Source organism: Trematomus bernacchii, unplaced genomic scaffold (assembly GCF_902827165.1).
Source record: "Trematomus bernacchii unplaced genomic scaffold, fTreBer1.1, whole genome shotgun sequence".
Taxonomy (NCBI): Eukaryota; Metazoa; Chordata; class Actinopteri; order Perciformes; family Nototheniidae; genus Trematomus; species Trematomus bernacchii.
Genome location: NW_022987634.1, coordinates 470,008 through 488,187, shown reverse-complemented (window position 1 = coordinate 488,187; position 18,180 = coordinate 470,008). Strand labels below are relative to the sequence as shown.

Below are 18,180 nucleotides of genomic sequence, written 5' to 3'. Positions count from 1 at the left end.
TGTGCGTGTGTCTTGCCCCCCAGCCTCGGCAATGGCTGGCGCTGGCCCATCAAGCTGGGTCGCCGGTAAGGCAGTCCATTCGTCCCTGTACTCATCATCATTACTTTCACAAAGGTTATGTAACACGCAAAATGCTGCCACCTGGATTTTTATCTTGTCCATCTTGCAGTCGTTTCTTTTCATCAAGCACCGCCACCTGCCCTTCAATCTGCCAAAAGCGTTCTCCACCACCACTCGTGCTCGGCTTGTTTTGTGATTGTACACAAGTTGCTCGGGTGTGAGCCTTCCTTGGAAAGGTTTCATCAGCCATCTTTGGAGGGTGTAGGCTGAGTCACCAAGGATATAGTAACCCACATCATGTCCACCAATATTCTTTGTTACATGAGGAAGTAGACCACCCTTATCCGCAAAACTACACAGTGATGACATGCCAAACACTCTGCTATCATGCATGCTACCTGGTAAGCCAAAAGAGGCCTCTACCATCCACAACACCCTGCAGGACGAGCGAGTGCCAGCCTTTGCGGTTGAAATACTCGTTGTGGTATTCCTCTGGTCTCAGAATGGGGATGTGTGATCCATCTACTGCACCTACACACTGTGGCACACCCCATCTGCGCTCAAAAAATAACGCCATCTCCTCTAACTTCTCAGCGTTCGGCCATGGCATGAACTCACAAAGGAGTATGCTCACAACAGAGGAGCAGAACTCGTGCACACAGTAACACACTGTAGATCTGCCGACTCCAAACAAATGAGAGATGGTCCTGTACTCAGAGTTGGTCGCAAGTTTCCACAGTGCTATGGCGATTTTTTTAGCCACAGGGACACACTCCCGGAAGTTGGTGTCGCTTCTCCCCAACGTTGCTTCCAGGCGACTACAGAGGTATTGGAAAGAGTGCTTGGACATTCTGAAATCTTGGATCCACTGCACATCGGTGTACGTCGGCACCACCTTCTCCCACCAGGCTGAGGTTCTATTGTTCACCCAGAGAGAGCGCGGGACACGACGCGTCCCGTAGTATTTGCATATCTGGAACACATACAAAGGCGCAAATTAGCTCTACATAACTCCACAAATCCTACATTAGATAGTATTAATAATTTACTGAACTTACCATTGCTGTTCTTAGGGCGTGAAAACGCTCATCGTCATCAGCCATCCTACGGTGAAACATGGCAGTCATGTGTGCTTTCCGTCGGCCAATCCTTTTCCTAAGGCTTTTAAACTGCCTTTGTTGCTGAAGAAACTTTGCCATAGCATTCGACGTGTGGCGGCTCCGGATCCGAATAGGCTCAGGCCGCATTAACTCAGTTACAAAGCTGTATAACATGAGCACAAACAGCACAACTTCAGTCGACTCCATCTCCATCATGTCTGAGGTCGGAAGGTAAACAACAGACAGTATACGTGGGAAGTTTTTCTTCTTCTTCTTCTCTTGTTTTGTAGCGGATTGCAAACAACTTTAAGGTGCTTACCGCCACCTACTGTACTCGCCGTGAAGTGGTTTGTGGCCTGCCAGTAAAGCCAACGCAGAAGAAGAAGAAGTGACGTCAGCGGCTCATTTGCGTAATCTTCCCTCAGGGAAAAGTACTCCGGTGTGAACGCGATCTGTACTAAGTGCCCTGGGGTTAAAAGCGCCGGGGCTCTTAGTGCCGGAACTAAGTACAGGAAAGTACTTGGTGTGAACGCGGCTAATGACAGCTTAATGTTACCTAAAGCATGCATAAAAAAAGTAAAGATTAAAAAAAGAAATTATATATTTTTTTAAAGTTACACATTTTACATAATACACACCCTGTAACAGTTCTGCGGATTTAGCAGCCAGGTATATATTGCACAGTTTTTAACGGCATATATTGCCAGGGTTGCCAACTCACGCATCTGGCGTGTGACACACGCTTTCACTCTCAATCTCACGCTCTCACGCTGCCCAAACTATTCTCACGCCAAAAACAAGAATACCGAAGACTAGAAACGGTTTTGAAAACTTTTGTCACGTAGTAATCGTCTTCTCAATAGAACATCTTTGATAATGTCTTCTGGCCAATCAGAATCACGATAACGGCGTGGTGTTGTTGCAGGAAGTCCCGACGGAGAATACTTTTGCTGTAGTACATCTCTATACATCGATACAACATTACGTGTTGATAGAAATCAACACTTTCAGAACAAAGTAACAAAAAACTAAAATGGCATTCATTTTTTTAAATATGTCGTGTGGTAATAGATGTATTTATTTTTCTTCTCTAGAGAGTACCAGAATGTGTATTTTATGTTAGTATTTAAAAAACTCTCCTGGGGGAGAATCCCCCCAGATCCCCCCCTGCAGGGGTTGGGTTTTCAGCATGTCAACTCTTTCACCTGTGGGGAAATTGCAGGATTGGCTCCAGGTCGCCCTTTTTATTTACTACAAGACAAATGTGCCTTTTTATTTCATACAGTTCAATTTGGATTGAGACAGGGAAATAATCTAAACCTCACGCGTGACGTTTCACTGTCGGGGGGAGCGTGTATGTAATTACATTGCAAATACTGACTTGAGCCCCACCACTGTATGGGTTAGCCCTACCATAGATTACCCAACAAAAATACTCTGGAGCCGCAACTGCCGACCCGTATTGCGCATGCGCAGATCTAAGATCCAGTAGAAATGATAAAAAAGTAAAAGTCTGCTGCTTATTGTTCTACTAGGCCAAAATAGAGTCAAAAGGGGCGTTCACACCAAGTACTTTTCCCACAGTAGTTCATGAGAACTTTAGTTCATGAGAGCTCTTTTAGTTCTGATGAACTAAAGCAGATTGCGTTCACACCAAAATGAGTTCCTGGGGGTGGATTAGGCAAATGAGCCGCTGGCGTCACTTCTTCTTCTTCTGCTTTGGGTTTACTGGCAGGCCGCAAACAACTTCACGGCGAGTACAGTAGGTGGCGGTATGCACCTTAAAGTTGCAATTCGGCAAAAAACCGAGAGAAGAAGAAGAAAAAAAACTTCCGCTTCCGCTGTATGCTTCTGTTTACCTTCCGACCTCAGGCACGGTATTGAGTTGACGTTTTGGTGGTCGTGTTATACAGCTTCGTAACTGAGTTATTTAAGCCAATAACCACAAATACAAATAGACCATTCAAATGCAATAGAAATGCTGAGTCGGAGGCGAAGGCGGTTAAGAAGCCTTAATAAAAGGATTGGACCACGAAAAGCACACGCTATGGTCATGTTTCGCCGTAGGAGAGCTGAGCATGATGATCGTTATCACGCCCAAAGAACAGCAATGGTACGTTCATTAAATTACATTAATACTATCTAATGTTGGATTTATGGAGTTATGTAGGGCTAATTTGTGTCTTTGTATGTGTTTCCAGATATGCGAATACTACGGAACGCGTCGTGTCCCGCGCTCTCTCTGGGTGAACAATAGAACATCGGCTTGGTGGGAGGTGGTGCCAACGTGCAGTGGATCAAAGATTTCCGAATGTCCAAGGGCTCTTTTCAACTCCTCTGTATTCGCCTGGAAGCAACGTTGGGGAGAGGCATCTGAACAGCATGGAAATTGTAAATTGACAATAAAGCTGATCTTTTGTAGTGCATTTGGTTCTCTCTTTTATTTACCAGTCAACAGACACAATTACAATAGTGCAGACACACCTTAGTGCAAAGATTAAATGTCAGTATCAAAACAGTACTCATACTGTATATTTGTATATTAATGAGTATATTATTATGTTAAATGTGTGTTAAAGACAATGGGATGAGGTTAAAAACTGTTGTATACCATCTTTACTGTGATAAATACATACATGTTAAGCATACACACCTGAAGAACTACGTTACACACACACAGGTTAGTCTGTGCACTGCTGCTGGTTTAAACAAAGACAGTCATGATGCTAGTGCCGTGCATGTAGGTTCTCTTTTATTTATCAGCAGCAGATCAATAAGTGTCAGTAGTATCAACACAATATAATAACAGTGGCAATATATATATATATAATAACAATAGGTAGGCTCAGCAGCAGACACACCTTAGTGCAAAGTTAGGTGTCAGTATTAATAACAGTGGCATATATATATATTAGGGCTGTCAGTCGATTAAAATATTTAATCGCGATTAATCGCATGATTGTCCATAGTTAATCGCGATTAATCGCAAATTAATCGCACATTTTTTATCTGTTCTAAATGTACCTTAGAGGGATATCTTTCAAGTTTTTAATACTCTTATCAACATATGAGTGGACAAATATGCTTTATATGTTTGTTTATTATCATTTGAACAATGACAAATATTCTCATGAATATTAAACACAACAACCTCTGAACATTACAAATATTCGCTTCAATTCAACCTGGAACCTCTCTCATACAATAATTGTGTGTGTGTGTGTGTGTGTGTGTGTGTGTGTGTGTGTGTGTGTGTGTGTGTGTGTGTGTGTGTGTGTGTGTGTGTGTGTGTGTGTGTGTGTGTGTGTGTGTGTGTGGAGACACTGTGATGGATCGTTGGAGGAGCTATGTGCAGCTCAAGGCATATATGCTCCAACGGGAGCTGCCTGGATGCTGCAATCATGTTGCGCGCACTATCCGTGCTGAGTGTGCTGACTTTTCGTACAATGTCCCACTGTCTGGCTACCTGCATAAAGTCAAGTGCTCGGCGCAGTTGTCGGCGAAATGTCATTGAAACAGCTCCTTATATCCGTTAGCGCAGCTAGCTAGCACCAGATGCTAACAACAACAACACGTAAGGTGTGCCTCGCTCGCGCGAGTCGCACCACACATACACACTCCCTCCCGGTCCTCCCGATGGCCAGTCCGGGCCTGCCAGTGAGCGTGGAAGTGTGGTCTGCCACAAGCGGGCGGTAGGAGCGGGGCTGTCAGCATCAGCTTGTCGATGGTATTTTAAACTCCATGCGCTCTGAAACTACGGCGGCCGAGGACAAAAAATACACATGCGTTAATCGCGTTAAAATAATTAGTGGCGTTAATTTTTTTTTGCGTTAACGCGTTATTAACGCGTTAACTTGACAGCCCTAATATATATATAATCACAATAATACAAAATTAACTGTCCCAGGTGTAGGCAATTTGGGGTGAAGTGTCTTGCCCAGGGACACAACGACATCCTGACTGCAGTGGGGTTTGAACCTGTGCTCCCCTGATCCGAACACCAACGCACCAGACCACTGCACCACACGCCTCCCAACAAGTCATTGTACAGTTTATCAATGACAAGTTTTTCTTAATGTTTGTATTGAAGGCCTGTTGGATTTAATAAGCTCGCTTAGCACTTCCAGAAGCCCAGCCTGAAAGGTATTTTGTTGCTCCACCTCGATTCCTGGGCCTTGTGTGAATGCAGCAGCCGTTCATCGTGCATCTCCTTGGCACAGGTCCTCATTCTCCTTGCTGACCATGGCACGGCGGTCCATCGCCATGATGGTGTCAAGGAAGCTGTCATCGCGTGCCCACTTTCCTAAGGTGAAATATGCAAGATCAGTTTAATCGCAACAACGAGACAACATTGTCCAAATACCGGAAGGGGAGCAGCCCATAACAGGGAGCCCCCCCACGTCAGAGTCATCACTGTGGGCGATCTCCACCTCTGAGTCTGTCTCTGCAGGCACACAACAGGAGGAACACGGGGAACACCTTTGATTTGACTATTAACATTTTAAATGGTGAAGGCACTAGCAATTGGGGGATGGAGGGCTCTCAGGACATGATAGGGAGGCATGTGGCGCGGTGGATAAGTGCATTGGTGTTCGGATCAGGGGAGCACAGGTTCAAACCCCACTGCAGTCAGCATGTCGTTGTGTCCCTGAGACACTTCGCCCCAAAGTGCTCCTGTGGGGATTGCCCACAGTATTGAGTATGTAAGCTTTGGATAAAAGCGTCTAACAAGTGACATGTAATGATTCAAAAAGCTTTTGAATATTGAATAACAAACCAATGTGGTTTACTTGTTATCCACAGTTTAGCTGCTAAATGTTTTTTAGCAATGCTTTTCTTTGTGCTCCACATATCTAAATGTATAAAGTGTGTTTTCACCTCCGTTCCCTCCTGTTTGCTGCAGTATGGCAGCAGCGGTCAGGATGGGATCCTCTGTGATCAGATAGTAGTCCTGATGGTGTCCGCTGACCGGGCACAGGGTGTGGAGCTGCCTACTCTCAGCGGGGGGGAACTGAACGTGGAAACTGTGTTTCTCTGAGGGATCCTCCATGTAGTCTGAGAAGCCTTCTGAGGAAACAAGGTCAAACTATTTAGGATAATACTATGACAAGGAACAATGTTTAGGCAGTAAATAGAATTTCAATTACATTTCTACTTAAATGTGCAAAAATATTAGAACATCAGTCTTTGTGGCATGCAGGTAATCAACTGTTTAAGCTTTTACCATTAACATGTAGAATGAATGTTGCAAATTACTTGAAATTATAGCAACTACAATGTATTGTTAGAGGTAACAATACAGAGGTAGCATTATGTCCAGCTAGCATGCTAATTGCTAACGTTATATTATCGTTTTATCCCGGAGGGGAAAACTAGTTTCTAATCCTGAGAGAAACACCTCGCCTGAAACACACGATTAGTGCCATGAGTTAGTGAAGCAAATTACAGAACATTGCACACTTATTCACAAGTCAAAACGTGTTCATAGCGGGCACGGCTGAGAATAGCTAGCTAGCTAGATGTTGTTAGCCAGCTTGGACCTAACGTTAGCAAGTTCTAGCATGGCTAGCTCGATCTACTGAGCAAATAAAAGTACATCTAAGACCAGTATTGTGCAGATTAAAACAGTGCAGTGCATGTATTTTATTTTACCTTCGTAGTCGTCACGACATGACTTTGCCAGGTCTGCTAACTTTGCTGATCCACGGAAACTGCATTCAGTAGAAGCTTCTGAATGCCGCACTTCGCGTCCTCCGAGTAAATCGCCAGAAGCGCCGAGACATCCTTATCAATTCCACCGCTCCGATGATTTATTTAGTGTTGCTATAATAACTGCTTTCACAAAAGTAATCTCTTCGGGTAAGCGAGCAAATACAATGGCCGCTTCCAAAAAAAATTCAGAGTCTAACGGGCGTGGTTTGCATTCCGCACAGCCAATCAGACGTACGAACTATTTTCTCCCACAACAGTCCCTGCTCTCTAGCAGGGACTGAAAAGCGGGTCGGACGAACTCATTTGAGCTACTTTAGTTCCTGGGGCTTTTTGGTGTGAACGCAAATATATCGTAGTTCTGATGAACTATTGTGGGAAAAGTACACCAAAGTACTCCGGTGTGAACGCACCTAATGAGTATATGAGAGTGAGAGTGTGTTAATTAATATATTTGGCAGTTTGGAGTAAGTCTGTAGATTTGTTTGTGTGTGTGTGTTTCATGTATAGGCCTCTCACGATAATTAATTTTGTTGGATACATTTTCCCGGAAATTATTGCGATAAATATTGTCGGCACCGTTGTATGACCATTTTAGACCACTGACATAATGATAATATATAATAATAATTCAAGTACATCCTTTCAAACTGCTAGTCACATCCTCATGTAAATGGCAATTTATCGAGGTCAGAAAAGTTATCGAGTTCATTTTTATTTATCGTACGATAAGTCAATTAATTGCTTATCGCGACAGGCACACAATAAAACAATGGAAACAAACATGTTTGACTTTCATTAGTGAATGAAACTGTGTGCCCTTTATAGTCTGTGTCCATTATTGTGTATTTGTATATATTGTATATATATCCTATATGCTAAGGTCCCGCTGCTGACACGATAGCAGTCATTTCGTGTATGTGTAATTAAACCGAATTAAACCCATGATATCAAAATCTCACTCCAGCCAGGTACCCAAAGTTGGCAACCCTGTATTATATACGTGTGTAAAGTTTGTGAAGGCAGGAGGAAAAAAGCTTCCGCGATCACCGTCTCCTCTCCGTTCCTCCAAACCCCGCCCCCTCCCTGAAAATAATGAGTGACAGGCTGATAGTGACCCGATAGAAACTTTATTATTCACTTAATCACTGATTGAGATATAATGAAGCTAACTTAATCTCATACATTCATGGGATTTATGTAACAGTAAGACAGAGAATGTAAGTGTGCACCCACATGCAGTATTTTTGTTTGTATAATATGTTATTGTAAATACTCCTGTTGTCTGCTGTGTTCAGACTCAAGTCCTGTGTGTGATGCCACATTCAGGACATTCAGTGTCCTTTTTTTAACAGAAGACCGTTGCTAGAAGCTGCAGCGAGACTGCAGAAGCATTCGTTTTTTGTTTTTGAGGATGGAACAACTTCACACACAGATATAGGGAGGCTAGACCTATACAATTAATTTATTTTGGTTTATAAATTAAGGTCAAGACATTTATGTTATTGATTTCTGAAGCACTTTCTAAATAATAAAAAGAGAGTTCTATGTATTTACTGCATGTATGCATTGATGAAAAAGAAGCCATGCGCAGTAATATAGAAAATTGAGGATGCAACGCATTGGTATGAATCGTGATGCATCGTGATGCATCGGGATATCGAATTGAATCGAATCGTTGACAGGATAATCGTAATCGAATCGAATCGTGAGACCAGTGAAGATGCACAGCCCTAGTGGGGGGGGGGGGGCGCAACTTCCAACAGGAGTCATTTGGTGGGGCTCATTTTTTTACTTTTTAAAGTAAAATGCTTCAATCTGGTGCACTTTGAGCACACAATGACTAGAGACCTGATCTAGGGGGTGCAACTCTAAAACACCCATATGAAAAAGATCGGTTTACATTTTAATAATCAAATAAGTATGTGAACATAACCAATAACCTACCATAGCCAATAACAAATAAATGTAACTTTTTTTTCTTTTTTGTTAATTCATTTTACACTTATTTTACCTAGTTAACATTTATTTATTCATGCTTATTTTTTAATCTCTCCAGTTTTAAACGATAGTTTTGGTTTACTGTCCTATAGTATACATTGGAATGATTTCAAACTTGTTTATCCCAATAATTATAAAGGAGTGCCTTGGAAATATGTGTTTACATAAATTGTGACCAAAACGTTTCAGACCCACTGAGATAACTTAGACTAAAGTGAACTATCTAAACACTCAAGAGTCCTTTACCTCACTGAGCTGTAGTTATCAGCCTCTCAGTCTGTCAGGAGAGAGCTCTCTCCACCTTTGTTATAGAAACATCTTCTTCGCACCAGGTGCTAATAACAACAGCGCCGGTATCTCGCTCCCACGCTCACTCGCACTTTGGCTGTGAGCTGCGGGCGACTGATAAGCCAACATCCCCCACTTTCATCACTTACAGCGCCCATCATACAGGGCAAATGAAAAGTGTAACCGGGGTGAAAAGGGTGTTATCTTTACTTAAAGGTAGGGTAGGTAAGTTTGAGAAACCGGCTCGAGATCGCTAGAATTTGAAAATACACAACCGGAGAAAATCTGCCACTTCCTTATAGAGCCCCTCCTCCAACACACACAAACGTGCACATGACCAATGAGGGCACGAGATAAGTTTGTGCACAGATGGAAGGCTGACAGGCAGGTAGGCCATCCAGTTATTTTAGCCGGGCTGGCTAAAATGATTGGTCGTGCTTTTTACAGTACTACGGCTTCCACAGATGAACATTTTTTATGGATGTTTTGTCAAAGCACTTAAGATATTCATTGCTATCGGGAGCATTCCATGGAATATAACAAAAAGTGTATCTCGAGCTGGTTTCTCAAACGTACCTACCCTACCTTTAATTATGAATATTGTTACATCTAGGCCGAATATTAGGATGAGCGCCAACGGTCAAAAATGTTTTCCCCCCTCCCAGAGCTACCAGCGCAGCGCCCGCCAGATCTGGCGCCCTAGGCGAACATCTATAACGCCAATGCTAAGGACCGGCCCTGCATGAAAGGGAGCAAGGTCATTGGACAGACAAATTACAAATTAATTTAGGTTGCTTGGTTACTTTGAAGACTGCGTGAACCGGTCAATGCCATTGGGGCCTCAATAATAAATAGTAGTAAGTGCTAAAGACAAAGACAGATATCACTCTCTCACATGGGCGTAGGAAGCATCCTGAATGTGGGGGGGACATTTTTAACGGGGGGTGTGGGGGCGAAAAAATATATAGATTTCCTGTATTCTGGTGCATTTTAACAGGTGGTTTGATACTTTTATGTGGCTATACTAGCATGAGGAAAATGATGGGTACATTTTGTAATTTCATCCAGTAGTAAAGAAAGGAAACATATTTGATTATTAATTCAGAGCTGTCTTTGAATTAATAAAAAGCAGTTTAAATGCCCATTTTTGTACATTTATATACAACAATAAATATTTGTGAGTGCATTGAGAGATATTGTTGTGGAGAGTCATTTATATATAAATCGCAAAATACATTTGTGAATCCTTCTGTGAGCATTTATTAATATTGAGACTGATCTGACTCCATACGGATGTTAAGTTCACCTAGGAATGGTATCATTGACTTAAATGTTCAAATAAATGTTGCTCTTCTGTCTATATTGGTCATATGATGCCCCTTGACTGAAATGTTTCCTGTTCAATATCCCCACTGATTTCCTTAAAATCCTGGGATGAGAGTCCACATCACAATTTACTCTCAACTGTCATATCCCTTTCATCACTCACCTCAGCAATGGACCTCTCTCCACTGTCCCTGTATTCTGCCTCTGACTCACTCTCAAGTGCCTAGATGTCAAGAGAGGTGGTGAAGTGATAATTATTTATTGAGCAGTATACTCTTTCACATTGAATCATAACAAGTCATACTGAATGTAAATACAACTGACTCTAAAGTAAGTCCCAGTCTGTGACATTGGACATTTTGAAGACTCAAAGTCCCAAGCAGTAGGTAGAATATTAGCTAGTGTATGTAATGTGCACAGAAAATAAATAGTTAACTGAATACTGGGATGGAAATAGCCTATAAGCACTCAGTAAAACATAAACACACACAAAAAGCTTCTGAATGATAAGAAGTATAATTAAAACATAATGCACATTACCATTTTGAGAGAGAGTACCTAAGTTAAAGAACTCAGAAAAGAATCTCTTATCCCTCTTAGGTGCCTTACAAACAATGGACGTCCGCTCTCGGGAGCGTCGGAGTGGTGCGGTCACCCTAAGTGACAGACCTAAAGTATCCGGGATTCAGGCATCTTCCCTGGCTTGTACATTTTTGATGATGCGCCCTGGAGGTATCAGACTATTTTAAACAACTTTTCCCCGCCTTTCAAACACTTATTCCGGGGTTTTAGCCAGTCATTTTGCATGAAATCATTTAACATTGACGGTCTCCTGAAAAAGCACATATTCTGTGCATTTTCAGGAGAGCGTCTATGTTAAATGATTTCGTGCAAAATGACTGTCTAAAACTCTCTTCCAGACATTTAAAAATACTTTCCCCGACCATTTAAACATTATTTCTGGCTTGTAAAGTGCAGTTATGCGTCCTGGAGATATTGCACTATTTACAAAATGTAGCACTCTGTTTATTTCACACCTCCAGGAGAGACCAGGGGGAAATCACCTCTCTCTGCCCGCTCACAGAGCCCCGAAGGACGGACTAGAGACCTCCAGCACCAGTCCCTAACAGTGGGACTCTGTTTATTTCACACCTCCAGGGCGGAGACCGGGAAAATCACCTCTCATTGCCCGCTCACAGAGCCCCGAAGGACGGACTAATTACCTCCAGCATGGGCCCCTAACAGTGGGACTCTGCACCTCCAGCAGAGACCAGGGGGAAATCACCTCTCTCTGCCCCCTCACAGAGCCCCAAGGACGGACTAATTACCTCCAGCATGTCCCCATAACAGTGGGACTCTGTTTCTTTCACAGCTCCAGCAGAGACCAGGGGAAAATCACCTCTCTCTGCCCGCTCACAGAGCCCCAAGGACGGACTAATTACCTCCAGCATGGGCCCCTAACAGTGGGACTCTGCACCTCCAGCAGAGACCAGGGGGAAATCACCTCTCTCTGCCCCCTCACAGAGCCCCAAGGACGGACTAATTACCTCCAGCATGTCCCCATAACAGTGGGACTCTGTTTCTTTCACAGCTCCAGCAGAGACCAGGGGAAAATCACCTCTCTCTGCCCGCTCACAGAGCCCCAAGGACGGACTAATTACCTCCAGCATGGGCCCCTAACAGTGGGACTCTGCACCTCCAGCAGAGACCAGGGGGAAATCACCTCTCTCTGCCCCCGCAAAGAGCCCCAAGGACGGACTAATTACCTCCAGCATGTCCCCATAACAGTGGGACTCTGTTTCTTTCACAGCTCCAGCAGAGACCAGGGGAAAATCACCTCTCTCTGCCCGCTCACAGAGCCCCAAGGACGGACTAATTACCTCCAGCATGGGCCCCTAACAGTGGGACTCTGCACCTCCAGCAGAGACCATGGGGAAATCACCTCTCTCTGCCCCCTCACAGAGCCCCAAGGACGGACTAATTACCTCCAGCATGTCCCCATAACAGTGGGACTCTGTTTCTTTCACAGCTCCAGCAGAGACCAGGGGAAAATCACCTCTCTCTGCCCGCTCACAGAGCCCCAAGGACGGACTAATTACCTCCAGCATGGGCCCCTAACAGTGGGACTCTGCACCTCCAGCAGAGACCAGGGGGAAATCACCTCTCTCTGCCCCCTCACAGAGCCCCAAGGACGGACTAATTACCTCCAGCATGTCCCCATAACAGTGGGACTCTGTTTCTTTCACAGCTCCAGCAGAGACCAGGGGAAAATCACCTCTCTCTGCCCGCTCACAGAGCCCCAAGGACGGACTAATTACCTCCAGCATGGGCCCCTAACAGTGGGACTCTGCACCTCCAGCAGAGACCAGGGGGAAATCACCTCTCTCTGCCCCCTCACAGAGCCCCAAGGACGGACTAATTACCTCCAGCATGTCCCCATAACAGTGGGACTCTGTTTCTTTCACAGCTCCAGCAGAGACCAGGGGAAAATCACCTCTCTCTGCCCGCTCACAGAGCCCCAAGGACGGACTAATTACCTCCAGCATGGGCCCCTAACAGTGGGACTCTGCACCTCCAGCAGAGACCAGGGGAAAATCACCTCTCTCTGCCCGCTCACAGAGCCCCAAGGACGGACTAATTACCTCCAGCATGTCCCCATAACAGTGGGACTCTGTTTCTTTCACAGCTCCAGCAGAGACCAGGGGAAAATCACCTCTCTCTGCCCGCTCACAGAGCCCCAAGGACGGACTAATTACCTCCAGCATGGGCCCCTAACAGTGGGACTCTGCACCTCCAGCAGAGACCAGGGGAAAATCACCTCTCTCTGCCCGCTCACAGAGCCCCAAGGACGGACTAATTACCTCCAGCATGTCCCCATAACAGTGGGACTCTGTTTCTTTCACAGCTCCAGCAGAGACCAGGGGAAAATCACCTCTCTCTGCCCGCTCACAGAGCCCCAAGGACGGACTAATTACCTCCAGCATGGGCCCCTAACAGTGGGACTCTGCACCTCCAGCAGAGACCAGGGGAAAATCACCTCTCTCTGCCCGCTCACAGAGCCCCAAGGACGGACTAATTACCTCCAGCATGTCCCCATAACAGTGGGACTCTGTTTCTTTCACAGCTCCAGCAGAGACCAGGGGAAAATCACCTCTCTCTGCCCGCTCACAGAGCCCCAAGGACGGACTAATTACCTCCAGCATGTCCCCATAACAGTGGGACTCTGTTTCTTTCACAGCTCCAGCAGAGACCAGGGGAAAATCACCTCTCTCTGCCCGCTCACAGAGCCCCAAGGACGGACTAATTACCTCCAGCATGGGCCCCTAACAGTGGGACTCTGCACCTCCAGCAGAGACCAGGGGAAAATCACCTCTCTCTGCCCGCTCACAGAGCCCCAAGGACGGACTAATTACCTCCAGCATGGGCCCCTAACAGTGGGACTCTGCACCTCCAGCAGAGACCAGGGGGAAATCACCTCTTTTTGCCCGCTCACAGAGCACCGAAGGACGGACTAGAGACCTCCAGCACCAGTCCCTAACAGGGGGACTCTGTTTATTTCACACCTCCAGGGCGGAGACCGGGAAAATCACCTCTCATTGCCCGCTCACAGAGCCCCGAAGGACGGACTAATTACCTCCAGCATGGGCCTCTAACAGTGGGACTCTGCACCTCCAGCAGAGACCAGGGGGAAATCACCTCTTTTTGCCCGCTCACAGAGCCCCAAGGACGGACTAATTACCTCCAGCATGGGCCCCTAACAGTGGGACCTCCATAACCTTGCACACCCTGAGTCCCCGGGCCCCCACAGTTAAGCACTCCCCCACGGACTAAACACAGGTATTCACACCCACCAGAACCTCGTGCCCCTGGTGACCTTACAAGGGGGTGGTTTTATGGTGCTTCTGTGTCCGCCCATCAGCATCCATATTCGGCCTTCTTCACGGCATCACCCCCCCTTCTGTGGAGGGTATTCTCGTGCCCCTGGTGACCTTACAAGGGGGTGGTTTTATGGTGCTTCTGTGTCCGCCCATCAGCATCCATATTCGGCCTTCTTCACGGCATCACCCCCCCTTCTGGGCTGGAGGGTATTCTCGTGCCCCTGGTGGTCTTACAAGGGGGTGGTTTTATGGTGCTTCTGTGTCCGCCCATCAGCATCCATATTCGGCCTTCTTCACGGCATCACCCCCCTTTCTGTGGAGGGTATTCTCGTGCCCCTGGTGGTCTTACAAGGGGGTGGTTTTATGGTGCTTCTGTGTCCGCCCATCAGCATCCATATTCGGCCTTCTTCACGGCATCACCCCCCCTTCTGGGCTGGAGGTTCAAACACTTTAACTTTTGTTCACCCTCCTCTGGCTTACACCTCCTCCGCCAACACTTGAGCGCTCATCACAGGGTTCAGCACCAAGGAGAGTGCCTCCCCGGTGCTGATGGAAAGTGGCACTTTTTCTGCCCCTGGTAACCATCAAGGTTATTGTTTTTTTTTTATTTTTTATTTTATTTTAACAAAAACCACAGTACACAGAGCCTAAAACATAAACTATTTACACGTACTACTGCTGCTATAACAGTACTACTAAATTTCTTAACCTACGTTTTAAAGTGCAGTTATGCGCCCTGGAGGTGTTGCACTATTAACAAAATGTATGCCCAGGATTCTGGCACCTTTCCCTTACTTGTAAAGTGCAGTTATGCGCCCTGGAGATATTGTACTATTTACAAAATGTATACACAGGATTATAATAATAATTATATACACGGTATACATATTCACAATGTTTAGCGGGATTCAGGGGACCAAATTAGGCGTCTAATTCTTACGGTGCACCAGGGCAAACAGGTTGAGTCCACGGCCCCTGCCCCATCATCAGGAGTGTCAACCAGCCCCGGTCCCGACTTCATTGGCCTCTTTCCCTCCCGCTTCCGCTTCCGCTGCTGCTGCCGCTCCAATGACCCATCAGGTGAAGATGATAGAGCAGTACTGTTATAGCAGCCCTCTTCGGAGGTCTCCCCATCTGACAGCGGTAGACATCCTTCTGATGATGATGCAGCTGCTGCCGCATCTGATGACGCCCTGAACATGGAGCGGATTCTCAATGCCTCCTTTATACCTGGCGCATTCGCGTAGAACCGGTCCGCCGTGGTTACGTCGTGACACATAAACCTGGCGAGAATCGACCGGCTTTCTGGATCTTGGTGATGCTTGATATTGTCAGCCAGGGCAGTGCGCAGGATTGTGAAGGTGACGGCTGTTTCTAGCCCAGCATCAGCCCATGCCCTCTTCAAGTGAGCGTTCAGGTTCCTGGAGGCCCGATTCCCCCTTGTGAAAAGGAAGAATTCATTCTGAGGACCCAGCAATGCCTCTTTAATCCCCATCCACCGCATGACCCAGCTAAACTCCTCTACTGTAAGCGCCAGCTGTGCTTCGCCATATGTCTTGGCCGTCTTGTGATCCTGCACATGGATGATGTAGCCCTCAGCAGTTCCCCTTATGGCTGCCTCTAAGACCTCACTGTTTTTCATGTTTGCGTACACGCCCGTACGGTGGCCATACAGGAGGCTCCAATGGAGGGTGAGATAGCCATAGAGAAGCTTCTGGGTGGTTGAGGTCGGCGTGCCGGCCATCAGGTCGAGGAGCTCCGGGATGCGCTTCTCAGCGGCCGCCATGGCGGCGAGAAGCTCCGCCTGGCTCGGCAGACGATCCAGTTTGTTCCTCTTCACCTTAAACTGATGTAGAGTGACTGCCTTATTCAAGTGTTTCATGTTGGCTTTCACCTCTCTCATTATGTGGGTCATATCAGACTGGGTGAGCTTGCACCCCCGGGGCTTTGACTCAGACATGTACCCCATGAACTGGTGCACATTCTTCAGGAAGAACTCTGATGTTGTGACTGCCCGGCCCGGCTTTACAATATACTCGCTCCAGCCACGGATCATCTTCATGTTTCTTAGGAACAGCCAGTCTGACAGGCGGTTAACACCATGGGCCATGTATACTATGAAGTTCTTTATCCGGCTGATCTTCGACACAACATTGTCTTTCTGTTTTACTGTCGGAGCGACACCCAAACAGTGATCCAAGTATGTCTGAAGGTACGCCTCCATGCTTCTAGGCAACGTGATTTCACGCATGGTATTCCCCCGTCCACACCCAGTGGACCAGTAATTTGAGGGAGAGGGCAAGTCATTAGCCAGCTTAGAGGCACGGGTCTTCCGGCATACAGGGGTCTCGCTACCGGAGGCTACTGCAAACATGACAGTTTCCACCGGGGTCTTCACAGGGGTCTCGCTACCGGAGGCTACTGCAAACATGACAGTTTCCACCGGGGTCTTCACAGGGGTCTCGCTACCGGAGGCTACTGCAAACATGACAGTTTCCACCGGGGTCTTCACAGGGGTCTCGCTACCAGAGGCTACTGCAAACATGACAGTTTCCACCGGGGTCTTCACAGGGGTCTCGCTACCGGAGGCTACTGCAAACATGACAGTCTTCACCGGGGTCTTCACAGGGGTCTCGCTACCGGAGGCTACTGCAAACATGACAGTCTTCACCGGGCTCTTCTCAGGGGTCTCGCTACCGGAGGAAACTGGTAATATGACAGTCTTCACTGGGCTCTTCACAGGGTTCTTGACCGGTCTCTTTCCACCGGAGGCTACTGCAAGCATGACAGTCTTCACTGGGCTCTTCACAGGGTTCTTGACCGGTCTCTTCCCACCGGAGGCTACTGCAAGCATGACAGTCTTCACCGGGCTCCTCACAGGGGTCTCGCTACCGGAGGTTACTGGGGACTGCATGACAGTCTTCACCGGGCTCTTCACAGGGGTATTGCTGCCTGAGGCTACTGTGTTTATGCCGGAGGTACTTGGGATTGCCAGGCCCTTAAATCGTATACATTCGTCCTCTTCCTCAAGAACAGCAGCACTCTGCTTCCTGGGTTTTAGCTCCTTTTTCAGCCTGGAGCGCAGGGTCTTCACCTCATCATTGAGGGCATCCTTCTGAGCCCTCAATGCCACATTTTCCAGCATCACCTGCCTGCAGTCCTCGTTGTCACACTCGGTATGTGGGGAGAAGGGTGGAGGGTGCCCGGGGTATTCCTCCTCATTGTCTATATCCAATGATGTAGCCATTCCAATGATGGGGTTAGTCTCACGGAGGTCATGGAGCAACTGCAGTGCCACACTATGCTTCAGCCTTGCCATGACCTGATGTGCCTCATGTCGGGACAACTCAGGGTGGTCATGTTTTACATGACGGTCCAGTCTCTTCCCAGCGTACGAACACCCAGCGATGGGACAGGGTTTGGTCCGAACATTTATCCTTCCACTGGCTATTTTCAGGAGGATTCCCCTCTCCTCCAAGTTCCGCACTGCATGCTTGTGCTTAAGGTGTTTGTTCAATGCCAGATAGAAGAGTCTGCACACCGGGCATTCAGATGACATCCTTCCTGAAACACACATAATGAATTTGATCAAAATTATGTTATAGTTCTCCGTTTATATGCGTTAGCGTGAGCGGTGGTTGCGACACTGGGTCCGATGCATCAATTCATGGTGCATGGACGAAGGGAAGTATTGGGTTACCACCGGGTCAGATGGTCCCACTTCCGCACCAACGCGGGGCTGGTGATGGCAACATTGGGTCCGATGCATCAATACATGGTGCCCCGACCATGAGAGGGTTTGGGGTACCCCGGAACCA

The 18,180-nt window shown here is 46.8% G+C and overlaps 1 protein-coding gene across 1 annotated transcript; it reads right to left on the bottom strand.

The window, feature by feature from the left end:
* Positions 1–339: 339 nt before the first annotated feature.
* Positions 340–1,250, bottom strand: LOC117484677 (protein ANTAGONIST OF LIKE HETEROCHROMATIN PROTEIN 1-like). Its single transcript, XM_034133098.1, has 2 exons — positions 1,119–1,250; positions 340–1,033 (listed from the first exon to the last, which is right to left on the bottom strand). Exons 1-2 carry the CDS (start codon positions 1,185–1,187, stop codon positions 455–457), a joined length of 648 nt encoding a protein of 215 aa, XP_033988989.1. The 5' UTR covers positions 1,188–1,250; the 3' UTR covers positions 340–454.
* Positions 1,251–18,180: the final 16,930 nt, after the last annotated feature.

What these genes read in the sequence shown, in the direction of transcription:
- LOC117484677 (XM_034133098.1), bottom strand. Translation starts at nt 1,187, where the DNA reads ATGACTGCCATGTTTCACCGTAGGATGGCTGATGACGATGAGCGTTTT. An exon ending in ACGCCCTAAGAACAGCAATG is followed by an intron (nt 1,034 to 1,118) that starts GTAAGTTCAGTA and finishes TATGTGTTCCAG; the next exon opens with ATATGCAAATACTACGGGAC.